The 23,400-nt window shown below is 34.8% G+C and overlaps 1 protein-coding gene across 1 annotated transcript; it reads left to right on the top strand.

Moving 5' to 3' along the window:
• Positions 1-2,327: 2,327 nt before the first annotated feature.
• LOC128558959 (WD repeat-containing protein 26-like) lies at positions 2,328-22,275 on the top strand. Its single transcript, XM_053549468.1, has 14 exons — positions 2,328-2,723; positions 4,721-4,820; positions 5,446-5,502; positions 6,269-6,405; positions 6,886-6,983; positions 7,745-7,901; positions 8,715-8,853; positions 9,192-9,332; positions 9,972-10,091; positions 12,694-12,839; positions 13,754-13,832; positions 14,224-14,353; positions 17,208-17,387; positions 17,824-22,275. Exons 1-14 carry the CDS (start codon positions 2,527-2,529, stop codon positions 17,868-17,870), a joined length of 1,728 nt encoding a protein of 575 aa, XP_053405443.1. The 5' UTR covers positions 2,328-2,526; the 3' UTR covers positions 17,871-22,275.
• The last annotated feature ends 1,125 nt before the right edge of the window (positions 22,276-23,400 follow it).

Here is a 23,400-nt window from a genome sequence, read left to right as displayed (position 1 = left end):
CTGTTGATTGTGCTACGCTGAGTGAAATGTAGACAAAGCGTTTCTCCTAAACGACGCTGTTCACAGTTTTTAAAGCTAACTTTGGCTCAGTATATTTAGCAAGAATATTGATATATCTCAAAATGATAAGTAGTTTAATAATATGATAAAACCTGTTCAAATACCAACAATATCAATTAAAGAAAGAGCTGAATATGTCTGCGTATCACATGAATAAGGGTTGTGATAAGAGTCTTTTATGTAGAGAAGTGCTTTTTAAAAGATTTTCCTTGTTACAATTGTCGTCTGTATACGAAAAGATTTCTTGCTTTTGTGACTTATTCAGATTGCATATTAAAATGAGTACTTGTTTGCTTTGATATATTTCTTATAAATTATTTAACTGATTTATTATATATGAATATGTTTCTTTAGTGTGGTATGCAAATATTGAACTCAGCTGAAATCTGTTTTATTATGTATATGCTATATAAGGACTGAATCTCATTACACTGAAATGAAGGTACGCTGCATACAGTTTATCTATGTGATATGACTACGGTCAAACTTTGCTAAAGAACGAAACCTTGGCGAAAAATTAAACGAAAACCATTTAAATTGTTAAAGTGCGGTGTTTAGTTTTGCAATTTGAAAAATGTTAGATGAAAGATGAATGTTAGATGAAAAATTCATAAACTTTTTTCCTTATTACAATTCGCCGACCATCATTTTTAAAGATATTTCTTGTTTTAAAAATGGGGGGCAACATATGCGGATTTCCACTGGGATGGAAGTGATCCTTCCTCCAGGGATTTCTGGAATATGACCTCAAGGATGGGGGATAGTTCTACAGAGAGTGTTTTAAGTATTATAGGCTTAATTTTGTCAGGACCACTGGCCTTATGGGGGTTCAGATTGCTGAGAATTTTCTCAATACCATTTGTGCCTATCCTAATATCTGGCATAGTACGGACTGAATTACCATCTGGAGTTAGTTTCATTTTGCTGAGCGGGGCGCGGTTTAGTGGTGATTTGGGGCTAAAAACAGACTGAAACTGTTTGTTCAGTACTGTTGCCGTAGCTTGATCATTCAGATGGAGTTTATTTTCATACTTAAGAGGAGGGATAGAGGAAGATTCCTGTCTCGAGTGTTTAATGAGTTTTAGTATTTGGTTTATTTGGGAGTGAGGCATCAGTGTTGTTCAAGTTTAGGATGTGCTCAAGATACTGGCCATAAGCCTCTTTGACCTTTTTCCGCACTAGATGCTTTAAGTCTAGAAATTTCTCTCGATCAGAAGAATAGCTAGTTTTCTTAACCTTTTTAAAAGCTCTGTTCCTCCTTCTGATTATAGTTTCTTAATTTCCTGATTGACCCATGGGAGTAGCCTGGCTCCCTGGCTGCATGTTTTTTTTTATATATATATATATAAATACTGCAAGCAAAATAAGAAAATCTTTAGCCTCTAAAATAGCACATTTTATCTGATGTCTGAACCATACCTATGTTCGGAGCCAGGGGCAATAAAAAAGTAAATGTAGAAACAACCTGCTGGAGTTACTTCCCTCTTAATGAATAAACATATATATGTAAATAAGAACAAACATGGGGACGGGAGCCAGTCTACCATGGGAGGTGATCTCTTATAGTTGACTGTTTGGATGGAATCCATTTTTCTGTAAGGTTGTTTAGGGTATTTGAGAAATACCCGTAACTCTTCTGTGTTTAGTGCGGAGTATGTATACCTTCTTTGGTCATAACCTGGTGGTAGTCAATTAATGACTGTTTTATTTCCTGCCAGTCTGCGTTTTTATACAAGGGAATTTTGCGAGGCTTCTGGTAACATATCCCTGCGGATGTATTGACTTTTGTTTCTACTACATTATGATCACTGATGCCCGGTATGACCTATCTATATCAAAACAATTTGCTGAGGATATCAAGCATCTGACTGTGAATATAACGCATACAGTGTCTGTGGATCCGCAATGGGGTTACATCTGGGTAACAGTATCTGTAGCTGCTATGACCGTCACAGAAACCTGTGAAAATTTCATGTTGACAATGTTGCAGCTTTGCATCCCTTTTCATACATGTCCCTGGCGAAATGTAAACAAGTAGGCGTGGCCTTTTCAGACGGAAATTATGACGTCACGATTTCAGTTTTGGAAAATAAAGATTAACGACCAATAAAGCATATTATGTTAATTTTATACTTAAACAACAGTTTAATAACACTAGTTTTAGATATCTGAAATAGTCCAGGTGGCAAACATTGATGCAATTAATTACAAAATTATAATCTCTCCCAGCGATATTTCCCATCATCCCTGGTAAAGTGCACGTGACGTCATAAAGGAAAACATTGGAGAGTCGATCACAGCTCTGTGCATACATGTCGCATTTTCTTCAAAAATTCTCTTCTGGGTTGCACATCCAGACAGATACAAGCCCTAAAATCGAGCACTGACATACTGGCATCGTCGTCCGACTCCGAGAGCGGTGGTTTGACCCCTCCACCGCGGAAAAAGCTTAAAACTTGCGTCAGTATGCAGACCAATGGTACTACACAGCAACACAATGGAGAAACCGTGGAGATGCCGTCAGTTTCGCAACAAAACGGCACCTGTGAGGGGACGTTCAATGGTGAACTAACAGATAAGCCTTCTCCACAAAAGACAATGTCAAGATCCGATGTGGATATTATACGATTGATTGGACAACATTTAAGAGGACTCGGACTAAAGTAAGCAGCGACAACCAAATTGAGGCTCATTTTGTGGATTATTATTCTAATTACGTCGGACAAAATGCAGTGACATTGCATTCTGTCCTTGTGAAATACAACATGTTTTCCTTCCATAATACAATTTTGTATGATTTCTTTGTTTTTGACAAGCAAATCTGGCTAAAGATATATTTGTTGCGATCAGCTGTCAAATTATAAGGGGTCATCTCAAAATTAGCAACTAAAAGGTCAAATCCCCGTTGCTTCTTTTTCTCTCTCTCTTTTTTTTTTTGGATAGGAATAATTACCGGATGAAAAAGCTTAGCTATCAAACACTTACTTGTAATGATATTATGCAGCTGAGGTTGCTAAAGGTTTGCATTTTGGAAGTGTCTAACCATATGGTAATTGGAAGCCTAGTCAAAATAATTTGATGCTCAGATTGTTTTATATTTGTGAAGGGGCAATCTAAACGTCAAAATTTTGAACGTCCAAAATAATGGAGGATAAATCACAGTACACAGTCATGTAAAGTTGTTGGTTTTATCGCTTGCGCATATTGGCGTGTAGACACAGTAAAAGTTAATCGTATCCAGAGCATACATATGTTTAAATCACCAGAAATTTCGTAATTTTGGATATTATTTGATAATCTTTACATAAATCAATGAGGAATTGAATTCCTTTTCGATACATTTAAGTTTTATGTGTATTTATGGCCAATTCGTGACATAATCAGCATAAACATACAGCGTGGGAAGCTACGAAAATGCTATCGGAAATTGCTTGGAACCACTATTTTGATCTTTCAAGTGTTTGACGCGAGTGGGGATATTGCCCATATGAAAAAATTATCTCAATATTTCCTAGGATCGCGTCAAATTTGTTTGACTACTGGAAGCCTAGCCTGTGTTAAGCCAGACGCCTAATAATTTGTGTTTTTAGTTAAAATGAGTATAACCATATTCAACATCCCTAGCAACAAAATTGAGGTCAGCAGTATCTTTTAGAGTTGAAACCGGAGCTGCTTGGTACATTGTTACCAGCTAGATTGTAGATACTTCTAAACATAATGAATATGGCAATATTTTTACAGCTTTCCAATATATTTTTTGTTATTTATTTATATAACAGAATTACCTTAAAAGATAGTTATTAGGACAAACTATATTCATCATGGACATGTACAGCTGATACTCATTTACAGAATACTCTGCAACACATGCTAACCAATCAAGCACAGTGAGAAATTCTTAGAAGCATGTTGCTAAAAATGGATCCACATTTATCAGGCAGTATCACATACATGTGTGTGTGTGTGTTTTTTGTTTAGCACCATTTTCTGCTTTCGTGTTAAAACTTTGTCTAATCTGCGATTTACATTAACAGATAGCTAATTTTTCTTTTGACCTCTGGTATAATAAGAAATTTGGTCAGATTTTAAATTACATCAGTATTTCTTAAATGTTAGGAAACATGACAGAGCCTCTATAAACTTTAACTGTAAGAGCTTCAGATATGTGTAAGCATAAGAGCTGCATGATTGAAAAAATTGCTTTGGAAATCGGACTAGTGCATACTGGTATGATCTGAAAAAAAAAATTATATTTGACTCTTTAAAGGCGGTTCTGCATGTTTATTTCAAAACAACATCTCACGTCATGTTAGTTCTAATTTTCCCGCATTTTTTTCGCTACAGGAGACTCCTTGGTCAGTTTTGGCCTCTCGCTATTTTTAACTGTTTTTCAGTCTCACTGTCAGTATTAACGTCTTCTTTCTTGTGTTGAATGTGCTTACATCTGTTAATGATACCAGAATGGGAATTAATCTGTAGTTGAAGGTGGATAGATTAGGTCCATACAACTAGATTAGTATTGTGCAAAGGCTTACTAGTAAACACTTGGCTTTAACTTTAAGCCAGAGACATTTCTGTCTGTTTCATTATTCTCAGAAAATGAAACTGTCATACTTTATTGAAAAGCAGAGGTTGTATTATAATGTATTTGTATTTTCAGTCACACAGTTGATGAGTTGATAGCGGAGTCAGGATGCATGTTAGAACATCCAGCAGCAGCCAAGTTCAGATCTCATATAATGTCAGGAGAGTGGAGTAAGGTAAGTTTGTTGGAACATATGATCCAGCAGAAAGCATAGTTAGATCTTGTATAATGTCAGGAGAGTGGAGTAAGGTAAGTGTTTTAGAACATCGCATGCAATGTCTGGGGAATCAGATGTGGTAAGTTGTGATAGAATGTCCAGCAGTTGTTTATGTTCAACTGTGGAAGCTGTTAAGCTGACTTGTGGAATGTCACTTGTGCTTCTTAGGTGTCTTCTTTATTCACCATTTAATCCGAAAAACGACCATTTGACCTTGCATTTTATTGATGCAACTTAGAACTTAATAAAACATATACAATTTCAGTAAAAAGTTGTTGCGGTCCAGCTAATGATGAGGCTGATGATTACCCTAAAAAAAAAAAAAAAAAAAAGATTATTAGACACACACCATTACCTTTTGAATATTTATAAGCATCATTGTAGACAGATGTGCATGAAACTTTCCAGTGATTATTTTTTCTTTGATAACTATAACATAATCACTGAAAGAGAACACTTAATTGAAGAAGTTTTCCAGTTCTTTCTAGATACTTAAGTTTTTGTGATTTCTATGAAGCTGAAATGAAGTTGATGTGTTACTTTTGTGACATTTGAACAGATGTTTTTTTGTGTTATTTTGAAGGCTGATGAAGATTTGGAGGATCTGATTACACTAGTGGAGAAGTCAGACAGTATACTGGTAAATGCCTATTTTCAAAATATGTCTATTTATTATATACCTATATAAATTTTGTAAACAAAAATGGGCTTATATTTCACAATTTAATATGAACAGGCAGACAAAAAATCCTCATTGTACCTTTTTAATTGGGTATTGTACCTTCCGTATGTTATGCTGCCGGACAACATTCATTAATATGCATTACCTGACGCAGATCTATGAATAGCGCACATAAAAATTTCACTTATATTGTAGTTCCATTTTAATATCGATAAACTTTGAAGATTTCGTTCAATAACAAAACAACAAACAAAAAGTAGAGGTATATAATAAAAGGGTCATTATAACAGTAGCTAGATCTGGGATTTTGTATTCGGCTCTCATGGATTAAGATCGGATCACACTCGGCGCTTGGATGCCTCATGAGATTCGATCTGGCAGAAATCCTCTTGAGCCAAATACCGCCTCCCAGATTGAGCTAATGTAATAATAACCCTAATATATTACATATAGCTGGATGACCTTGTCAGATGTCTGTCAATCTTACTGTTCTTGAGTCATCTCAGACCATGACAGGATTGATCTTTAGCACAGGTACTTATTGGAACATATGGTAATTCTGTATATAGTATAAAGCATCCAATTAGGATTCTAGATCAAACTGAGTTTTAAACACGCATTATGTGTGATATTTCTTTCCAGATAAGTACAAAATGGGTATTTAAGGTTCTCAATACAGCCAAAAAGACAAAATATTATGCTTTTAAATTATTTTTTTTAACAGGAGATGCGTTTTCTTATTATGGAGCAGAAGTTCTTGGAGCTGCTGGAAGATGGACATGTTCTAGAGGCTTTGCAGTGCCTAAGACATGAACTGACCCCACTGAAATATAACACAGAAAGAGTTCATGAACTCAGCTCGTAAGTGACACAGAATGCCTAAGTACTTTGTGTTGTATCCTCAGTATTGCTAAGTTTTGCTGAGAAATAGTGTTCATGTTTTGATTTTTTTTTGGTTTTATGAGATAATGTGAATAATCATTATTTATATGTGGAAGAACCTTTGATAATTGATTGTTTTCCTTGTGCTTTATACTGAAAGTGGAACATTTGTGACCTATCGTCATGTCTAATCACATGCATGAGGAATGTATTTAGTCAACAATAAATTTGGAAATTGTTCAGTTAACGTCTTTCATAATTCATTATTCTCAGAAACTTTATATTTTGGTATCACTATGATAATCAAGTGTGCAATTTTACCATATAAGATGAAGAGTAATTCCACATATTTAAAAGCATCGACAAATATATGAAAGTATGTGGAGGTTTTCAAGGAAGAGGAGACTGCTATCCTTTTCAAGCAGTGATGTATACCATTATTTTACATTTCACAAATAGGTTTATGATGTGTAGTAATCCAGAAGATTTACACGAGATGGCAGAATGGTCGGGTAAAGGTCAAGAGACTAGACAGAAGCTCATTGAAAAACTTCAAGGTAATTGTGACATAGTTTCAAAATTTTATAATGATTTAAAGAGTAAAAATCTTAACAACTTGTGTTAAGTTAGCATGATATCTGTTTTCTGCACTGCTAAAGAAGTAGGATGGTTCTTTTATGAAAAAGGTTGTAAAATTATCAGCAGTTTTCATTAAGAGACAGGCACGGGGTTTCCCTTTGCTGTAACGGTCAGATGCCCAAGCTACTTTTTCTGTAGCAAATCAAGTTCAAATTGGCGACTATATTGATGACTATATTACATATGTTTGACCATTAGAAGCGTCACATTTGGAGAAAGTAGGCAAACAAATTAGATAACTGGCATTTTTCATGATTCCGTACTTTTTTTGACAGTTTGAATCAGCAGACTTTTTGTGATGACAGAGCTGATTCTTAAATTGATAAGCTTGTATTTCACACCTATTGATCCTTATTCATTTTGTGTCAAATAGCATTCTGCATATTTCGAACAAACTCGTAAATGAGCCATTATTAACAAAAATAAAAACCCACCTATCTTAATATTGTATATTTTGATGCACAACACCAGCACCAGAATGCAACCTGTTTTAAGCATTTTTCCCAGTGGGAATTGGATTGCGCATTTACCACCAGTGTGTTATTCCTCTAGTCATGATTTCTTCCTATTTACCTTTTGTATGTTAAGAAACTGTACATAAGTTTATATTTTAAAGGTTGTAAAAGAACCAGTCCTGTTATTGGACAAATCTGATGTGGATTATATTTTGTATTTGTAGCATTCCTGCCTCCATCAGTAATGTTACCTCCACGAAGGTTGATGACGTTACTGAACCAAGCTGTAGAATTACAGAAAGAAAAATGTCCATATCATAACACCAAGTCCACCAATACTCTAGAAGATGTCTCACTTTTACTTGATCATGTCTGTAGCAAGTAAGTTAGCATTGTATTATGCCGTTTGGAGAACAACTTTAGTATATTTATTTGTTTTTGTTTCTCCGAAGTCCACTTATTTGGCAGACAGGCACTGTGGAACCTCCATAATCCACACCAGAACACACAACTGGTTCAGTTTCAGTTGCTTTCTAATTAAGAGAGGTTATTTTCAATGATGGATATTATCCTGGACAAAGACTCGTCTAGTTTTCAGGGATTTCAGCTTGTCATAAGTTTAGATTTTTGATTTTTTTATGCCATCACATGTTGGATTGGACTGTCTTGTCTCAGTAACATGGAAATCAAATTTCATTGTTATCATTGCATTGTTAGGGTCAAAACCAGTACATCATGATTATGTGGCTTTCATGCTATCAAACAAGTACATAACTGCAATAGTCTCTTGATCAAGTTTGTCATTAATAAACAAAAAGCTGAAACTAAACAATTGCTTCTTGAGTACTCTACGGAAGATAAATTGACATTAAATCAATAGCTTCACATCCCCATGGGTTAGACCCAGGCTTCAGGCGTATATTGTCCTATGTTTGGAAGCTATCTAGCTGGCTTTCAGGAAGTCTATGGTTGAACTGTGCACCTGTGGTCTTCTTCCCTTTTTTATGCTGAAAAATACCATGTGACCTAAATTACTTCTGTGTTACTTATTACCTAACAAATTCTGAAAATAAAACGCAAGAACAGTTTCTTCTTAGTGTAATATACATAATGATATCTTTATAGTAAAACATTTTATTGACCTCTGTATATGTAAATAAGGAAATGATATTTTTCATGATAAATTATGCATAGGGAGCAGTTTCCATGTCAGACAGCTCAAGTGCTCAATGATCACTGTGATGATGTCTGGTTCCTACGTTTCTCACCGGATGGCACTATGCTGGCTACCGGCTCAAAGGACGGTACTCTCATAGTCTGGGATGTTGAAAAGGTAAAATAAAAACACATTACATTGAGTATGACTGTGAGTAAACATCTTGTTTACAGTGGTTTAGACCAGGAGGGAAAACATGAAAATAAATTTGCCAATTATTTGGCTTTGCACAAGATGGGATTGCCACTGTCTCTGTGATATATTGACCTTGAAAAATTACTTGATTCTCTGTGGATTTAGTATGTCCAAAGTTTTATGTGGCAAAAGTATCAGTTATTTGGAAACAAGACAATGTTTGTTAAAGGTTGTGTTAACTAACTCCTATGCATTCTTCTAATAAATGTATTTGGCAAATGAAATTGTGAAACATGACCAAATTGTTACTTTCATTTTAGGAATCGGGCACAGTAAAACACAAAAGAACATTTGAAAACCATTCATATGGGGTATCATATCTAGCCTGGAGTCCAGACTGTACATACATCATAGCCTGTGGACCTGACGACTGCTCTGAACTCTGGTTATGGAATGTCTTGGTAATTATTTTCAAATGAAGCTGTTTCATCACTTAGTAAATCAGGTCATTTAGAACTCTGTATGTGTATAATATTTTGTAAAGTTCGCTGTTTCAGTAATTTTATATATTACTAAAGCTTTATAAAACAGACAGTTTTCTCACTGTTATTACTGCTGACAGTAACAATGGTGCTGTATTTCTTCCTAGTCCAGCTCTTCACAGCAAATCTTACTTTCTTTTTTGCCTTGTTATTCATTCAACACTGGTTTTCAAAACAAGACTGGTAAGTAGTCGTACATTATTTATGTAATCATCAGTTTTGAAGACTGATTCTGTACTTTTCTCTATGTTCATTTCAAGATGCAATCTTCATTTGAAACTAATTCAGTTTGTAGATTACATTATTTGCATTTATAGACAGAATGTTGACTTAACTTTTGTGAATTTTACACTCTGTCTTCAGTTTACAAATGTATATTATGCACAGTTTGTCTTCATTTCATGTCATATGAATTTTCAGAATGATTCACCTAAAAATATTCAGATTTGTAGACTGGTTCTTCCATTCACATCATTTGCAAATTGTAGACTGGTTCTTTCATTTATATTGTGTGCATTTGAAGACTGGTTCTTCACTTTACATTATGTGTATTTGTAGACTGGCGAATTAAAGGTGAAGATGAGTCAGTCTCCTGAAGATAGTTTAACCAGTGCATCATGGCATTGTGATGGCAGAAAGTTTGTTACAGGAGGTGTTAGGGGACAGTTTTATCAATGTGTAAGTTATTGCTTTTAGGTGAAAAATGTAGCTTTTGTTAAGATACAAAAAATAGGGTTAGAAAATATAGTTTTTTGTCAGTCCCTCTGTCAGTCTGTGCGTGAATCTAGGTAAATTTTCTTCCGGGCTGTAACTCTGCCATCCGTAAATGGATTTTGAAATAACTTGGGATACATGTGCATCATAATGAGATGACTTGTCATGCGCGAGACACAAACCCCTAGCTCCAAGGTCAAGGTCACAGAGGTCAAAGGTTAACACAGTCTGTTTCGTGTCTGGTCCATAACTCTGCCATTCATCAAGGGATTTTGAAATAACTTAGCATAAATGTTTCCCATAATGAGACGATTTGTCATGCATAAGACCCAGACCCCTAGCTCCAAGGTCAAGGTAACACTTAAAAGTCAACGGTTATCATGGTCTGATCCATGTCCAGTCCATAACTCTGCTATCAGTGAAGGGATTTTAACATCACTTGGCATAAATGTTCCCTCTAATGAGATGACATGTCGTGCTCAAGACCCAGACCCCTAGCTCCAAGGTCAAGGTCGCATTTAAAAGCTAAAGATTAACATGGTCTGTTTCTTGTCTAGTCCATAACTCTGCCATTTATCAAGAGATTTGAAAATAATTGGACACAAATGTTAATCATATTGAGAAGATGTGTCTCACTTATGACCCGGGTCTCTCAGATCATTGTCAAGGTCACAAAATGATTCATACCTAAACTATTCTGGCATATTTTGCATAGACAACTGTAGCATTCTTGGGCAGGCTTTGGGGCATTGGTCACCAAAAGTGACAACTCTTGTTTATTGTAAAAGGAAGATTAAAATTCAGGACTAAGAAAACTGTTCTGTTTTGTGGGATTTCCAATTTTAGACGGTGCTGGTTTGAGTGGTTCCACTGCACAGACAAATACAAATGTAAATATGCAGGCATAACACCTAGTTAGACACACAGATTGAGATACTTAAAAGACAAGAGTAACTGATCAGTTTGTGAAGTGTTGTAAGGAGAAATATGTTTTTGAACAGACTTTTAACAAGCTCTCAATGTACTCCATAGTCTGCAAGCAATGTGCTTAAAGCTCTGGTTGCTATACTGCTGAATCTTTGGCATAACTAACAGCACAGATTTTTAGCTCACCTGTCACGAAGTGACAAGGTGAGCTATTGTGACCGCTTGATGTCCGTCGTGCGTAGTGTGTCTACAATTTCTAAAAAAATCTTGTTCTTGAAAACCACTCGGCAGAATTACACCAAACTTCACAGGAATGATCCTTGGGTGGCCCCCTTTTAAAATTGTTCAAAGAATTGAATTCCATGCAGAACTCTGGTTGCCATGGCAACCGAAAGGAAAAACTTAAAAAATCTTCTTGTCCAAAACCACAGAGCCTAGGGCTTTGATATCTGGTGTGTAGCATCATCTAGTAGTCCTCTACCAAAATTTTTCAAATTATCCCCCTAGGGTCAAATAAGGACCCGCCCCGGGGGGTCACATGGTTTATATAGACTTATATAGGGAAAACTTTGAAAATATTCTTATACAAAACCACATGACCTAGGGCTTTGATATTTGGTATGTAGCATCATCTAGTGGTCCTCTACCAAAATTATTCAAATTATCCCCCTAGGGTCAAATATGGCCCCGCCCCGGGGGTCACATGGTTTATATAGACTTATATAGGGAAAACTTTGAAAATCTTCTTGTACAAAACCACACGGCCTAGGGCTTTGATATTTGGTATGTAGCATCATCTAGTGGTCAAATATTGCCCAGCCCCGGGGGGTCCCAAGTTTTACATAGACTTATATAGGAAAAAAAGTTTAAAAATCTTCTTGTCTGAAACTACAACACTTAGACCTTTGATATTTGGTTTATAGCATTGTCGTATGGTCCTCAACCAAAAATGTTCAAATGTACCTCTTGGGTGAAAAGAGGCCCTGCCCTGGGGGTCCCAAGTTTTATATAGACTTACATAGGAAAAAGCTTTAAAAATCTTCTTGTCTGAAACCATACGACCTAGGCTTTTGATATTTGGTATGATGCAATGTCTAGTAGTCCTCTACCAAAATTGTTCAAATTATGCCCCTGGGGTTAAAAGAGACCCCGCCCTGCGGTCACTTAGTTTTTATGTGAGTTATATAGGAAAAATACTTAAAAAAATCATCTGATCCTATTTCCAAGACTGTTTAATTATAATTACCTGATGACCCCAAGTAATATGATGTCACTTGACTGTGACCTTGACCTACTGACCTACTTCCTTGTTTTTTAAGATACAGCCTTGAAATTTTGATGACATACACAGTTTTGCACACAAATCGTAAAACTGAATTTCATTGACCATGAATGTGACCTACTGACTCTTAATATTTTATCATCAGTTTGACATTTGAAACATGTAGCTCATGTTACTCAGGTGAGCGATCCTGGGTCATCGTGACCCTCTTGTTTATTTAAGGGTCTTGTATTATGCTCTTTATATAGACTTAGTATTGAATTTACAGAAATTATCATGGAAAGTATTTACATCATAGCAATGAATATTATACTTTGTGTGAATTGTTTTCGATATTTCTTGTAAATTGAACTTTAGGATTTAGATGGTAATGTATTAGACTCCTGGGAAGGAGTGAGGGTACAATGTCTTGCCTGCCAGGTAGACGGTAAACTTGTTTATGCTGCCGACACACACTTCCGCATCAGAGGTTACAACTTTGATGAACTTACAGACTGCCATTTGTAAGTAAATGCAGAATATTCTTTGTATGCATGTTGAAAAAGTGGAAGCAAAAGCATAAGAAATAAATATAAACTCATATTTTATGTGACGTCAGTTTTTAGCTTGTCTGATTTTTAAAAAATTCTATGTGGTATTGTGACACTTAAATGTCTGTGTTGGTATCTGCATTAGCTGAGATTTTTGTTTCGGTCTGCATTTTCTTGAAAACTACTGTATCTTAAGTTTTGAAACTTAGCACACTTGTTAATCATTATTAGTTGAATATTCAGGCCAGGAACCATAACTGTCACTTGCATTTTGTCAGAACCGTGGCCTGTCTTGCAGGTGCCCCTTAACCCATTTGTTGAAGGTTGTTGACTATATATTTGCATCTCAGCCCACACTTCTCTTCTGTGTGCATTATTTATCATATGAAAAAACTTTTCAGCTTGCTTTTGGAAGGTCCTAAGTTCAACCCAGGTACCTGCTGTGCCTGAAAAATGACAAGACTGGCACCCTGGGTCTTCCTTCACTACTTAAGCTGAAAAGTTGTCAGATTGTCAATTTATGTTATAATGACTTGATGTTTCTAGAAACTGATTCAGAAGTTTTTTCCCAGGAATTAAGCTGAATCCCAGAATGCACGTTATCCATAAGTACATCATACATGGCGATTTACTGTAACAAAAAATGAGAAAAAATATACTTGCAAGCAGAAATTTAGTTGAGAAAGTTATAAGGTTTTTAGCAACTCTGAGATATATGTAGATAGAGCAGGTTATATTTATGTTGGCAGAAGTGTACTGATATGCATTTCATGTAAAAAAAGAATTACTTATTGCAGTCCAGGACTGCAACTTATTTAGATACATGTGATTATTTTGATGGATATATGTCTTTATGGTAGGTCAGTGTGACTGTTTTTGTTTTGTAGAATTCAGGAGTCACACCCTATCATGTCTTTCACATTAAATGAAACAGGACGGCTATGCCTGCTGAATATAGCAAGTCAGGTTGGTGAAACTTTCAAACCACTTTTCATATCAAATTTTTAAATTCTCTCTTTTATTATCAAATCTATAAATTCTTAACAATACGTAAAAGGAAATAGGTTTTAGAACACTATTAACATTAAAACAATTCATCCTTTTATTTAAGCATTATGTAAGATAATATAAATTCATAGTTTATTGAATTCACAAATTCCCAATTTACTTAACTCTGTCTGAACATCAATAGTATACTTATCTCTGTTTGAACATGGGTAGTATAAAAATTCAATAGATTTTAGAACACCTAAAATTTACTCCGGTAGATTATTTTCAAGAAAAGCTTTTATTTTAAAAGTCATGTAAATACATAAATTGCCAAGATTGTGTCAGCTATTTGTTATGTGATTTCCAGGGAGTCCATTTGTGGGACCTTAAAGATCGTGTTCTTGTACGTAAATTTCAAGGTGTCTCACAAGGAACCTATGCAATACATTCATGTTTTGGTGGTCTCAATCAGGATTTTGTTGCTAGTGGAAGTGAAGGTAAATTGTACTTGCTATTAGTTGTCACATACCTAGTTGGTACAATGGTCATAGTGTGTGCGAACTGTTTTACTTTTGTTTACATAATTTGTATGATATACACTCTAACCTGTCTACAGTGGTCTAAGACTAACCACTTAAGGCAGGTGACCACTATATAAAGGTTTTCATTTTCAAACATAGTGTTAGGTAAACGAAAATCAGAATAAAACTGTATTTTATTAATTCTTTTTATACCAGGTACATTATAAAAGTTTAAAACATATTAATATACGTATTTATACATATTAGAACATTAGAATAAAATTTAAAAAAAAACAAAATAGCATTTTAAAAGTTAATGAATTATTCACTTGCATGTTTAATACATTTATGTAATTCACCAGCGTGATATTTGTAATGCGGCAATGACCACTATATTGCAAAATTGCTAGCCGTTAACTGCATTAGAGAGGGTCACACTATATAAAGGTTCATTATATATGGATTTTCATCCATCGGACTTTAGGCTGGCCATTATACGGAGCCAAGCTTTATGAAGGTGTCTGCTAATGCAGGTTAGACTGTAGTAGATTTAGGGCAGCCTCTGGTTCAAATTTGGAAATTTCTGATTGCTTTATTTTGAATGGGGTCAAACCTGAAATTACAAGCCCACCAAGGAATTTATACTTCATACTGCTAAGGCAGGTTCAACTTTAATCTCCAAGATTCAATAAAATTTATAATCAACTCTTTGTCTTGTAATCTTGTAAAGCTGATCTATCTACTGTGTTTAAAACCAGTAAATAATTCTTTTTGTTGCATTTTATTTGATTTTTAGCTCATCTGATTTTTTGAAAAAAAATGATGAGTTATTGTCATCACTTGAGCGGTTGTCGGCGTCGGCGTCGGTGTCGGCGTCTGCGTCGGCGTTGCCTGGTTAAGTTTTATGTTTAGGTCAGCTTTTCTCCTAAACTATCAAAGCTATTGCTTTGAAACTTGGAATACTTGTTCACCATCATAAGCTGACCCTGTATAGCAAGAAACATAACTCCATCTTGCTTTTTGCAAGATTTATGGCCCCTTTTGTACTTAGAAAATATCAGATTTCTTGGTTAAGTTTTATGTTTAGGTCAACTTTTCTCCTAAACTATGAAAGCTATTGCTTTGAAACTTGGAATACTTGTTCACCATCATAAGCAGACCCTGTACGTCAAGAATCATAACTCCATCTTGCTTTTTGCAAGATTTATTGCCCCTTTTGGACTTAGAAAATCAGTTTTCTTGGTTAAGTTTTATGTTTAGGTCAGCTTTTATCCTAAACTATCAAAGCTATTGCTTTAAAACTTGCAACACTTGTTTACCATCATAAGTTGACCCTGTATAGCAAGAAACATAACTCCGTCCTGCTTTTTGCAAGATTTATGGCCCCTTTTTGACTTAGAAAATATCAGATTTCTTGGTTAAGTTTTATGTTTAGGTCAACTTTTTCTCTTAAACTATCAAAGCTATTGCTTTGAAACTTGCAACACTTGTTCACCATCATAAGCTGACCCTGTACAGCAAGCAACATAACTCCATCCTGCTTTTTGCAATAATTATTGCCCCTTTTGGACTTAGAAAATCATTTTCTTGGTTGAGTATTATGTTTAAGTCAACTTTTCTCATAAACTATTAAAGCTATTGCTTTAAAACTTGCAACAGTTTTTCACCATCATAAGTGGACACTGTACATCAAGAAACATAACTCTATCCTGCTTTTTGCAAGAATGATGGCCCTTTTTAGACTTAGAAAATCATGGGTAGGACAATATTTCTATTACACAAAAAAAATCAGATGAGCGTCAGCACCCGCAAGGCGGTGCTCTTGTTAAGTAATATCATTGGTTCATCTAGTTAGCTCAGCAGATTATAGATAGAGAACAAGATTATGAATAAAGAGGTGGTTAGTTTAACTTGCAGACAAGATGAGATGTTCTCAGTGACTATTTGATAACAAGCTGAATTTATTTGTCGACCACCTCTGAATCGAGCCCGCCCCCTAAGCTCAATAGGGAGATTTCAGATCTATGGATCGCGGGGTCGTAAGTTCGAGCCCTGGGCGAGGCATATGTTCTCTGTTACGATTTGATAAAGACATTGTGTCTGAATCATTCGTCATCCACCTCTGATTCATGTGGGAAAGTTGGCATTTACTTGTGGAGAACAGGGCCTGCATGGCTGAGTGGTTAAGGTTGCTGGCTTTAAATCACTTGCCCCTCACCGATGTGGGTTCGAGCCTCACTCGGGGCGTTGAAATCTTCATGTGAAGAAGCCATCCAGCTGGTAATGTCAGTGGTTATACCCAGGTGTTCTCTCGTAATGAAATAATGCATGGAGAGGCAGCTTGGGGTCTTTCTTTACCATCAAAGCTGGAAAGTCGCCATACGACCTATAATTGTGTTGGTGCGACATTAAACCCAACAACAACAATGGTGTCATGTTATATCCAACAAAACAAAAAAAAAAACTTGCGAAGAACAGGTTTGTACTGGTACAGAATCCAAGAACACTGGTTAGGTTAACTGCCCACCATTACATAACTGAAATACTGTTGAAAACAGCCTTAAACCTAAAACAAACAAACAAAACCTCTGAATCATGTTGGGAAGATGTCAGTTATGGCAAGTCAGTACTGCTTCAGATTCTAGGAACAGTTGCCCGGTAAATAGAGTACAGTAATATGGCTGGAATACAAGTGAAAAAAAAATCCTAATGCAATCAAACAACTTTTAATTTTATGGTTTGTTTAGAACGTGTAGCAGACAAATTTCGTACCATGAAGTTAGAGGATAAAGTAAAAATTCAGTCACTTTTATTGAAAATTCCCTTTCAGATAATAAAGTATATATTTGGCATGTGAGACGTGAGATGCCTATCACTATATTAGAAGGTCACTCACGCACCGTCAACTGTGTTCATTGGAATCCCAAAGTGCCTAGCATGCTGGCGAGTGCGTCAGATGATGGCACAGTACGGGTCTGGGGTCCAAGATTATCTACCAATTCAAAAACAGGTACAGGTATTTCAGTTTCTGGATGAAATGTGTCTTAAACTTGTACTGTGTAACATGTTGTTGAAATGTAGAAAACTAAATATACTAGCTAAAAATTAGGACTCGTCAAAGAGCAGATACAAGAAATGTAATTACATTTAACTGAATGTAAACAACATTTTATTAGCTTGCCATGAGGTAAGTATGGGATGCCGTTCCTTTATTCCTAAGTGTTGGCATAGAATGTAGATACCTCATGAACATTTCGAGGCAATATCTGTTTCAATAGTCATCACAACTGAATGAAACTTTAGATATGTCTTCTCCATGATTATACCATGTGAATGACCAGGATGCGTAACTCTTGCTGCACTTTCATTTTGTTGAAATATTGGCCTTTTTTGTACTTAGACATTTTCTTGAGCTGTAATTTAAATTGACTTTTTGCATATTTCAGGATCAAACTCTAGTTGTATAGAATCTGGTCGGAGTACTCCTGTATAACATAGACTCAAACTTAGGCTTCCAAATTATCATCAACATCGTTCAAATGCATACAGAATGGATGAGCTGTTAATGGACTACAGCTGCTCATTTCATTACCAGTGTCGGAACTACCTTCATCAAACATAGGAAAATGATCTGCTTGATTCTGTGTTTTGAACTAACGGGCGATAATCTGACATAGAGTGAAAAGTCGCCGAGTTTCTGTGTCTCGGATTATGAAGAGTTCATACAATGCTGCCAGCATGTATCATTATTTATTTGGGATTTGTTTGAATGTGACAGTCATTTACATTTTAGTCAATTTAATTATTCTTTGTTGTCATATTCACATCCAACTTCATGTGAAATAATATCATGTTCAAATCTTACGCATCTTTTTCTCAAGAAGATTTTGTCATACAGTTTTCATTGATAATGTCATGTCTGGCTGTATTTTTAATGGGTGATTTTTTGAAAATTGTGTGACTGATATCATAGGTCATCTGTTTTGTAATTTTTGGATTGAACGCAAGTTTTTGTTTTCTCCTTTGAAAAATAGGACTAAGTTTTTGAAAGAAGTCAGATTAAAAGCAATTAATTGGAACTCGGTTTGTTATATACATACGCCTGGCCCTATATCTATTTAGTTTGTATTATCTAAGTTCCAAGTAATAATTTTCCATTTTTATTTGGAGGAAAAAAAATGGTTTAGAAGTAGAAAAAGTATTTTCTAAACTTGACATGTTTTGTAACCTGGAACATTCAATAACATAAAAAAAATCTGTCTGAAGAAATGGTTTGCAAAATTTAATAAGGTATTATTTCAACATGTCTTGAATGAAGAGCGAATATAGCTGGAATGGTTGATGGTATTTTTTGACAGCTATTATATTTACCATATCTTTATAGAGCAGTCTTGTGTAAGTAAGAAAAATTCAATGAATAAACAAATAAAAAGTAAACTGTGAGTTACTGAACTTGGTCTGATCTGGTTGAACTTTGGTATAGTTCCTGAACTCGGATATAGCATTATTCGGTATATATAAATAAGTTGTGAGTGCCGGGATCCATTCATTTTATAGCAGCTGCTTAAAGAATCATACACAGACAGTATTAACACATTGGTCAAATTAAAGAAAAATGTTTGTTCTACAGCAACTTTCAGGTTACATCTAGCCTGTTAATGTAAGTAGATTATATTCACAAATTCTTAAAAACTTCTTTGGCATCTCCAGATAGTAAGAAAATTGTAAGTCTCTTCTTGCTTTCAATTAGCCATAGAATATTCCTGAATCTACTTTACCAGCAAGAGAACCATGTTGCTGTGTAGTAATCGGGGCTTTTCATCCATATATAACAGAGGCAGTTATTCAACAATTTTTCAATTGAAAACAAGTTTTTTTTCCAGTTATGACAGAGAAACTTTAAAAATAAAAAAAAAATCAGCGATTATTTTTCACAAAGGAAACAATGAGCTCATGTTAGGATTAGGAAAGCACACAATTTCCTCCTCTGCAGAAGGAAAAAATGTTGGTTTTGATAAATTGCTCTTCCCTAAATGAGCAATTATAATACATGAATTCCCCAGTTTAAAATGTCAGCTTCCAAATGTCCTGATGAGAAGCCCTGGGAATTGGATAATTATTTTGAAGAAGGTGGCTTATTGAGTTGTTGTGTAGTCTGTTCTATTTATTTCTGAAAATCATGAGAAAATGTTAACAAATGTTTTAAACAGCTGCAGGTGTTACTATTTTTATAAACAAGTATAAAATAACCATGTGTGTCATTGTTTATGTCTGTAATTTTGTGCTAAAGTTGATACTGTAAGCAGTGTGATAAATCATGTACAAGTTTATTTGTTTGCATGGAAATTCAGCCCTCCGTGTTGGAACATATGTTGAGGATACATTTGTTTTTTATGTTTGTATATATTCAAAAAAGACAGATTTTATTATGGGTATTATTTTGTTTTTATTTCCATTTTTGCTTGTAAATTGTTGTGGAATGGGCTTGTTTTAGTATAACCCTGATTATTGATTATTGTCTCCCTTGTTAAAGAGTATCCCAGATTGTGCTTGAGAAGAAAGAGTGTTGTCACAGTTGTGCAGCCACTATTTGATTGCTGCATTTTACTAATTATTATATTTACAGTAGAGAGGTTGAGATTTCATTCTTGGACTAGTTCGCTTAATTGTAGGATTTCGTAAAGACTGCCACTGTGGAGTTCAAAGTCAGAACATTACAGTTCTTGCCTGGTCAGCTCGGTAAAACAGAAGGTAGAGCGTAAGGCTTTGGTCATGACTTTGATTCCACGGGTAAGGCATAATTATGTTCTCTGATCATGTGACAGAAGAGAACATGTCTGGAAATATTTATCCTCCACCTTTGGTGCATGTAGAGAAATCGTCAGTTACTTGTAGAGAACAAGTCGGTGTTGGTACAGAATAATTGCACATTGTCTAGGTTAACTGACCACTGTTTCATAACAGAAATACTATCGATAAACAAAAATAAACCAAAATCAAACAAACAAATGTCAAAATATTGAAAATTTTTACCAAATTTAAAGAAGTGTGTTAATGAAACATTTGTAAAACTAAAAACAGATTTACTTTCACACTCTTTACTGTAGAAGCAAGTGTATACAGGGAAAAGTTGTACTAATCTTGCTTCATAGAATGACTTTTATGCATCCATTCAAAAGTTGTTTAAAACCTGTCAGGAAACAGACAGCTTGAAATCTGTAATCTAACTGACTGGTGATGAACTGAAGAATTGTTTCAAACTTTTATTACACTGCATAGTTGTATTGCAGAATGCTCTGTAGAAAAATATGTTCAGCTTAAAGCATGTGAACAAAATGTCTATTTTAAATATTCAACATTTTTATGAAATTCTCTACAAATTTTCATAAAAGATTATTCCAGTTTTACTGAAATTAGTGACTTAAGATTAATTTTGCACTTCGTTAATTTATAAACTTGGTTTGTACTTGATAACAAGGTTCAGTCAAATTGTTTGTGCAGATTTTGTTTTGTGATAAACTACTCACTTCGTTGTTAATTTTTCTGTCTCTTCTGTCATTAGGTTTAAAATTCCAAAAACAGTAAGGATTTCTTTTCCTATTTGTCACAGTTCTTCAGTTTGCATAGAGTTTTACAAAGCATTTTTGAGAATGATTTGTTTGCTTTTCATTTGACAGTTGCTTTTATTATGTTCTGCTTGAAAGAATTGTGCTTTGCATGAAAAGAACTTGCTACAAGTGCTTAAGAGTTATGTTATGCAAATGTTTTTGTAAGTATGGCACATTTATGTGCATTTGTTTCTTGAGGTTTCTAATGGAAAGATATAAAAATTGTATTTGGAGTGAGAATATTGATCGAAGCACACATTTGGCCAAACACAGCAAGTGCAGCCTGGTTTCTGCCTCCCATATTAGTTAGACTTTCCGAAGAATAAGAGAGGCTATTGCACTCACCCTGGCTTCAGCGTTTTTTTTTTTGTTTTTGTTTTTTTTTTAAGTCCAATATCTTCTTAATTACTAAAGATGTTCACTTGAAACTTGGTATATTTGCTCATAGTGGCAATACATTAATTAATATGACAAGATATGTTACTCTACCTCAGTATTTGTAGAATTACACTCCTTTTTAATTTAGAATCTTTTAAAATGTTTTTCAGAGTATAATACTGTGATTTTAACCATTGCAACTACTACCTTAAAACCTCACATTCACACCCCCCCCAGGTAATATCAAAAGATTACAACATCAAGTCCCATAACTCGAGCATAAATTTAAAAAAATATTGTCCCCATTTTGGACTTTAATTTATGTTGAAGTTTCTCATACAAGTTGCTCTTTCTAAAGTCAGTGCAGATATTTAATTGAACTTTATAGAGTTATTGAGATGGATTATGGTAAAAGGTCTCCAAAACTAATGTAGATACTTGCTTGAAACTTAACACATACATTTTGTGCAGTTAAACAAGATCAAAGCATCAAGCCATATAATGAATTTGGACAATAGACCTACTCTTAGATGAAAAAATCCATTTTACTGACATGTCTTCGAATAGGTGAGCATGCTCTCTATAGACAGCTCTTTAAAATATATCAGGAAAGTAGGGATGGGAACGAATACTGAAATCAATATTCGAATATTCGGTTTGCCATATTCGAATATATTCGAATATTCGGTTTGTTTTAATGGAAGCTTTAAATTCTTATTAAGTGATTGGCATATACACAACGTATTCATTTGTTTAAAGCGTGGATCATCGCAAGTAATAAGGCCAAAAAATATTTGTTTCGGGTAACCCGATCCTACCTAGCTAAACCCGCCGATCCTAGCGTTTTATTTCACGATTCTGTCAGTATAACCATGAATATATTTAACTAATTCAGTGTTTTAGCTTCAAAATGATACAAAAAATCAAAACGATTATAATTTAGACCGTCGCAATTTTATCTAAAAATAGCAGGTCGTCCCATTTAAACACGTGACGCGCTGTTGTATTACCGCCGCCATTTTGAAAATTTTCAATCGGCGTGTAAAAATCGTCGTGTAAAAAGCAAGTAAGGCAGACATAAACCTCCTTCAACATGAACGTATGCATCAATCATATGTTATTTCTTGATCTTCTTATAAAGTACTTCAAAATTTAATTCGAATACGGCCGATTGCGGATGAAAACCGATTCTGCGGATGGTCTGAAACGTCGTACAAAATATTGTGAAAAGATCGGCAATATCTACAAGTTTGGTATTGTTTTCGAAAAAAAAATCTACAATTACATAAAACAGGTGCCAATAAAAATGAACAAAAGATAAAAAGATATCGCATTTACGCCTAATACAAACTGTTAATCCTTAGCGATGACCCCAGGTAATTATGCATTGCAGTTTTCTTGTTAATTGGACATCTTTTGACATGCATCTGACACATTGACGCCTGTTGCAAACTGTTAATCCGTAACGATTGCCCCTGCCAATTATGCTATTTTCTTGTTAATTGGACATCTTTTGATACTCGATAAACAAACATGACATGGTTTTATTCTGTAGAATTAGCATGCTCATATTGCCCAAAATCAATGATACTTATTTTGAAAAAAAAAAATACAATAATTTACGAATATTCGAATTTGATTTTCATATTCGAATATTCGACCGATTTCCGAATATTCGAATATTCGAATATTCGTTCCCATCCCTACAGGAAAGGCATCCTCAGACACCCATAAGAACAAAAGTTCCATATAAAGAACGTTGGATATAACTTAATTCTCTTGCAATTGTTTGATATACATTGCCAAGGGTTTATTTAATTTGGACATTTTTGTTACAGTCAAACTGTAGTAGAAGCATCATGAAGTATTGTTGATTTGGTTACTGATTTTTATTGTAAATAGCAGGTGAATGTCTTTTATTTAAAATGTCTATGTTTTTGACACTGTGATTTTGTCCGTGTTTCTGTATAAAGGTGTTCGTTATCTTCTAGGAGAGAAAAAACCTCTTTGAAGTAAGATTATTTAAAGTCCCAGTTG

This window comes from Mercenaria mercenaria, chromosome 1 (assembly GCF_021730395.1).
Source record: "Mercenaria mercenaria strain notata chromosome 1, MADL_Memer_1, whole genome shotgun sequence".
NCBI lineage: Eukaryota > Metazoa > Mollusca > Bivalvia > Venerida > Veneridae > Mercenaria > Mercenaria mercenaria.
This window is presented reverse-complemented; position numbering and strand designations above follow the sequence as displayed.

Coding starts and splice junctions, on each gene's coding strand:
- LOC128558959 (XM_053549468.1), top strand. CDS start 2,527: ATGCAGACCAATGGTACTACACAGCAACACAATGGAGAAACCGTGGAG. Junction 14,354..17,207: donor TGTTGCTAGTGGAAGTGAAG/GTAAATTGTACT, acceptor ATTCCCTTTCAG/ATAATAAAGTATATATTTGG. Junction 17,388..17,823: donor ATCTACCAATTCAAAAACAG/GTACAGGTATTT, acceptor TGCATATTTCAG/GATCAAACTCTAGTTGTATA.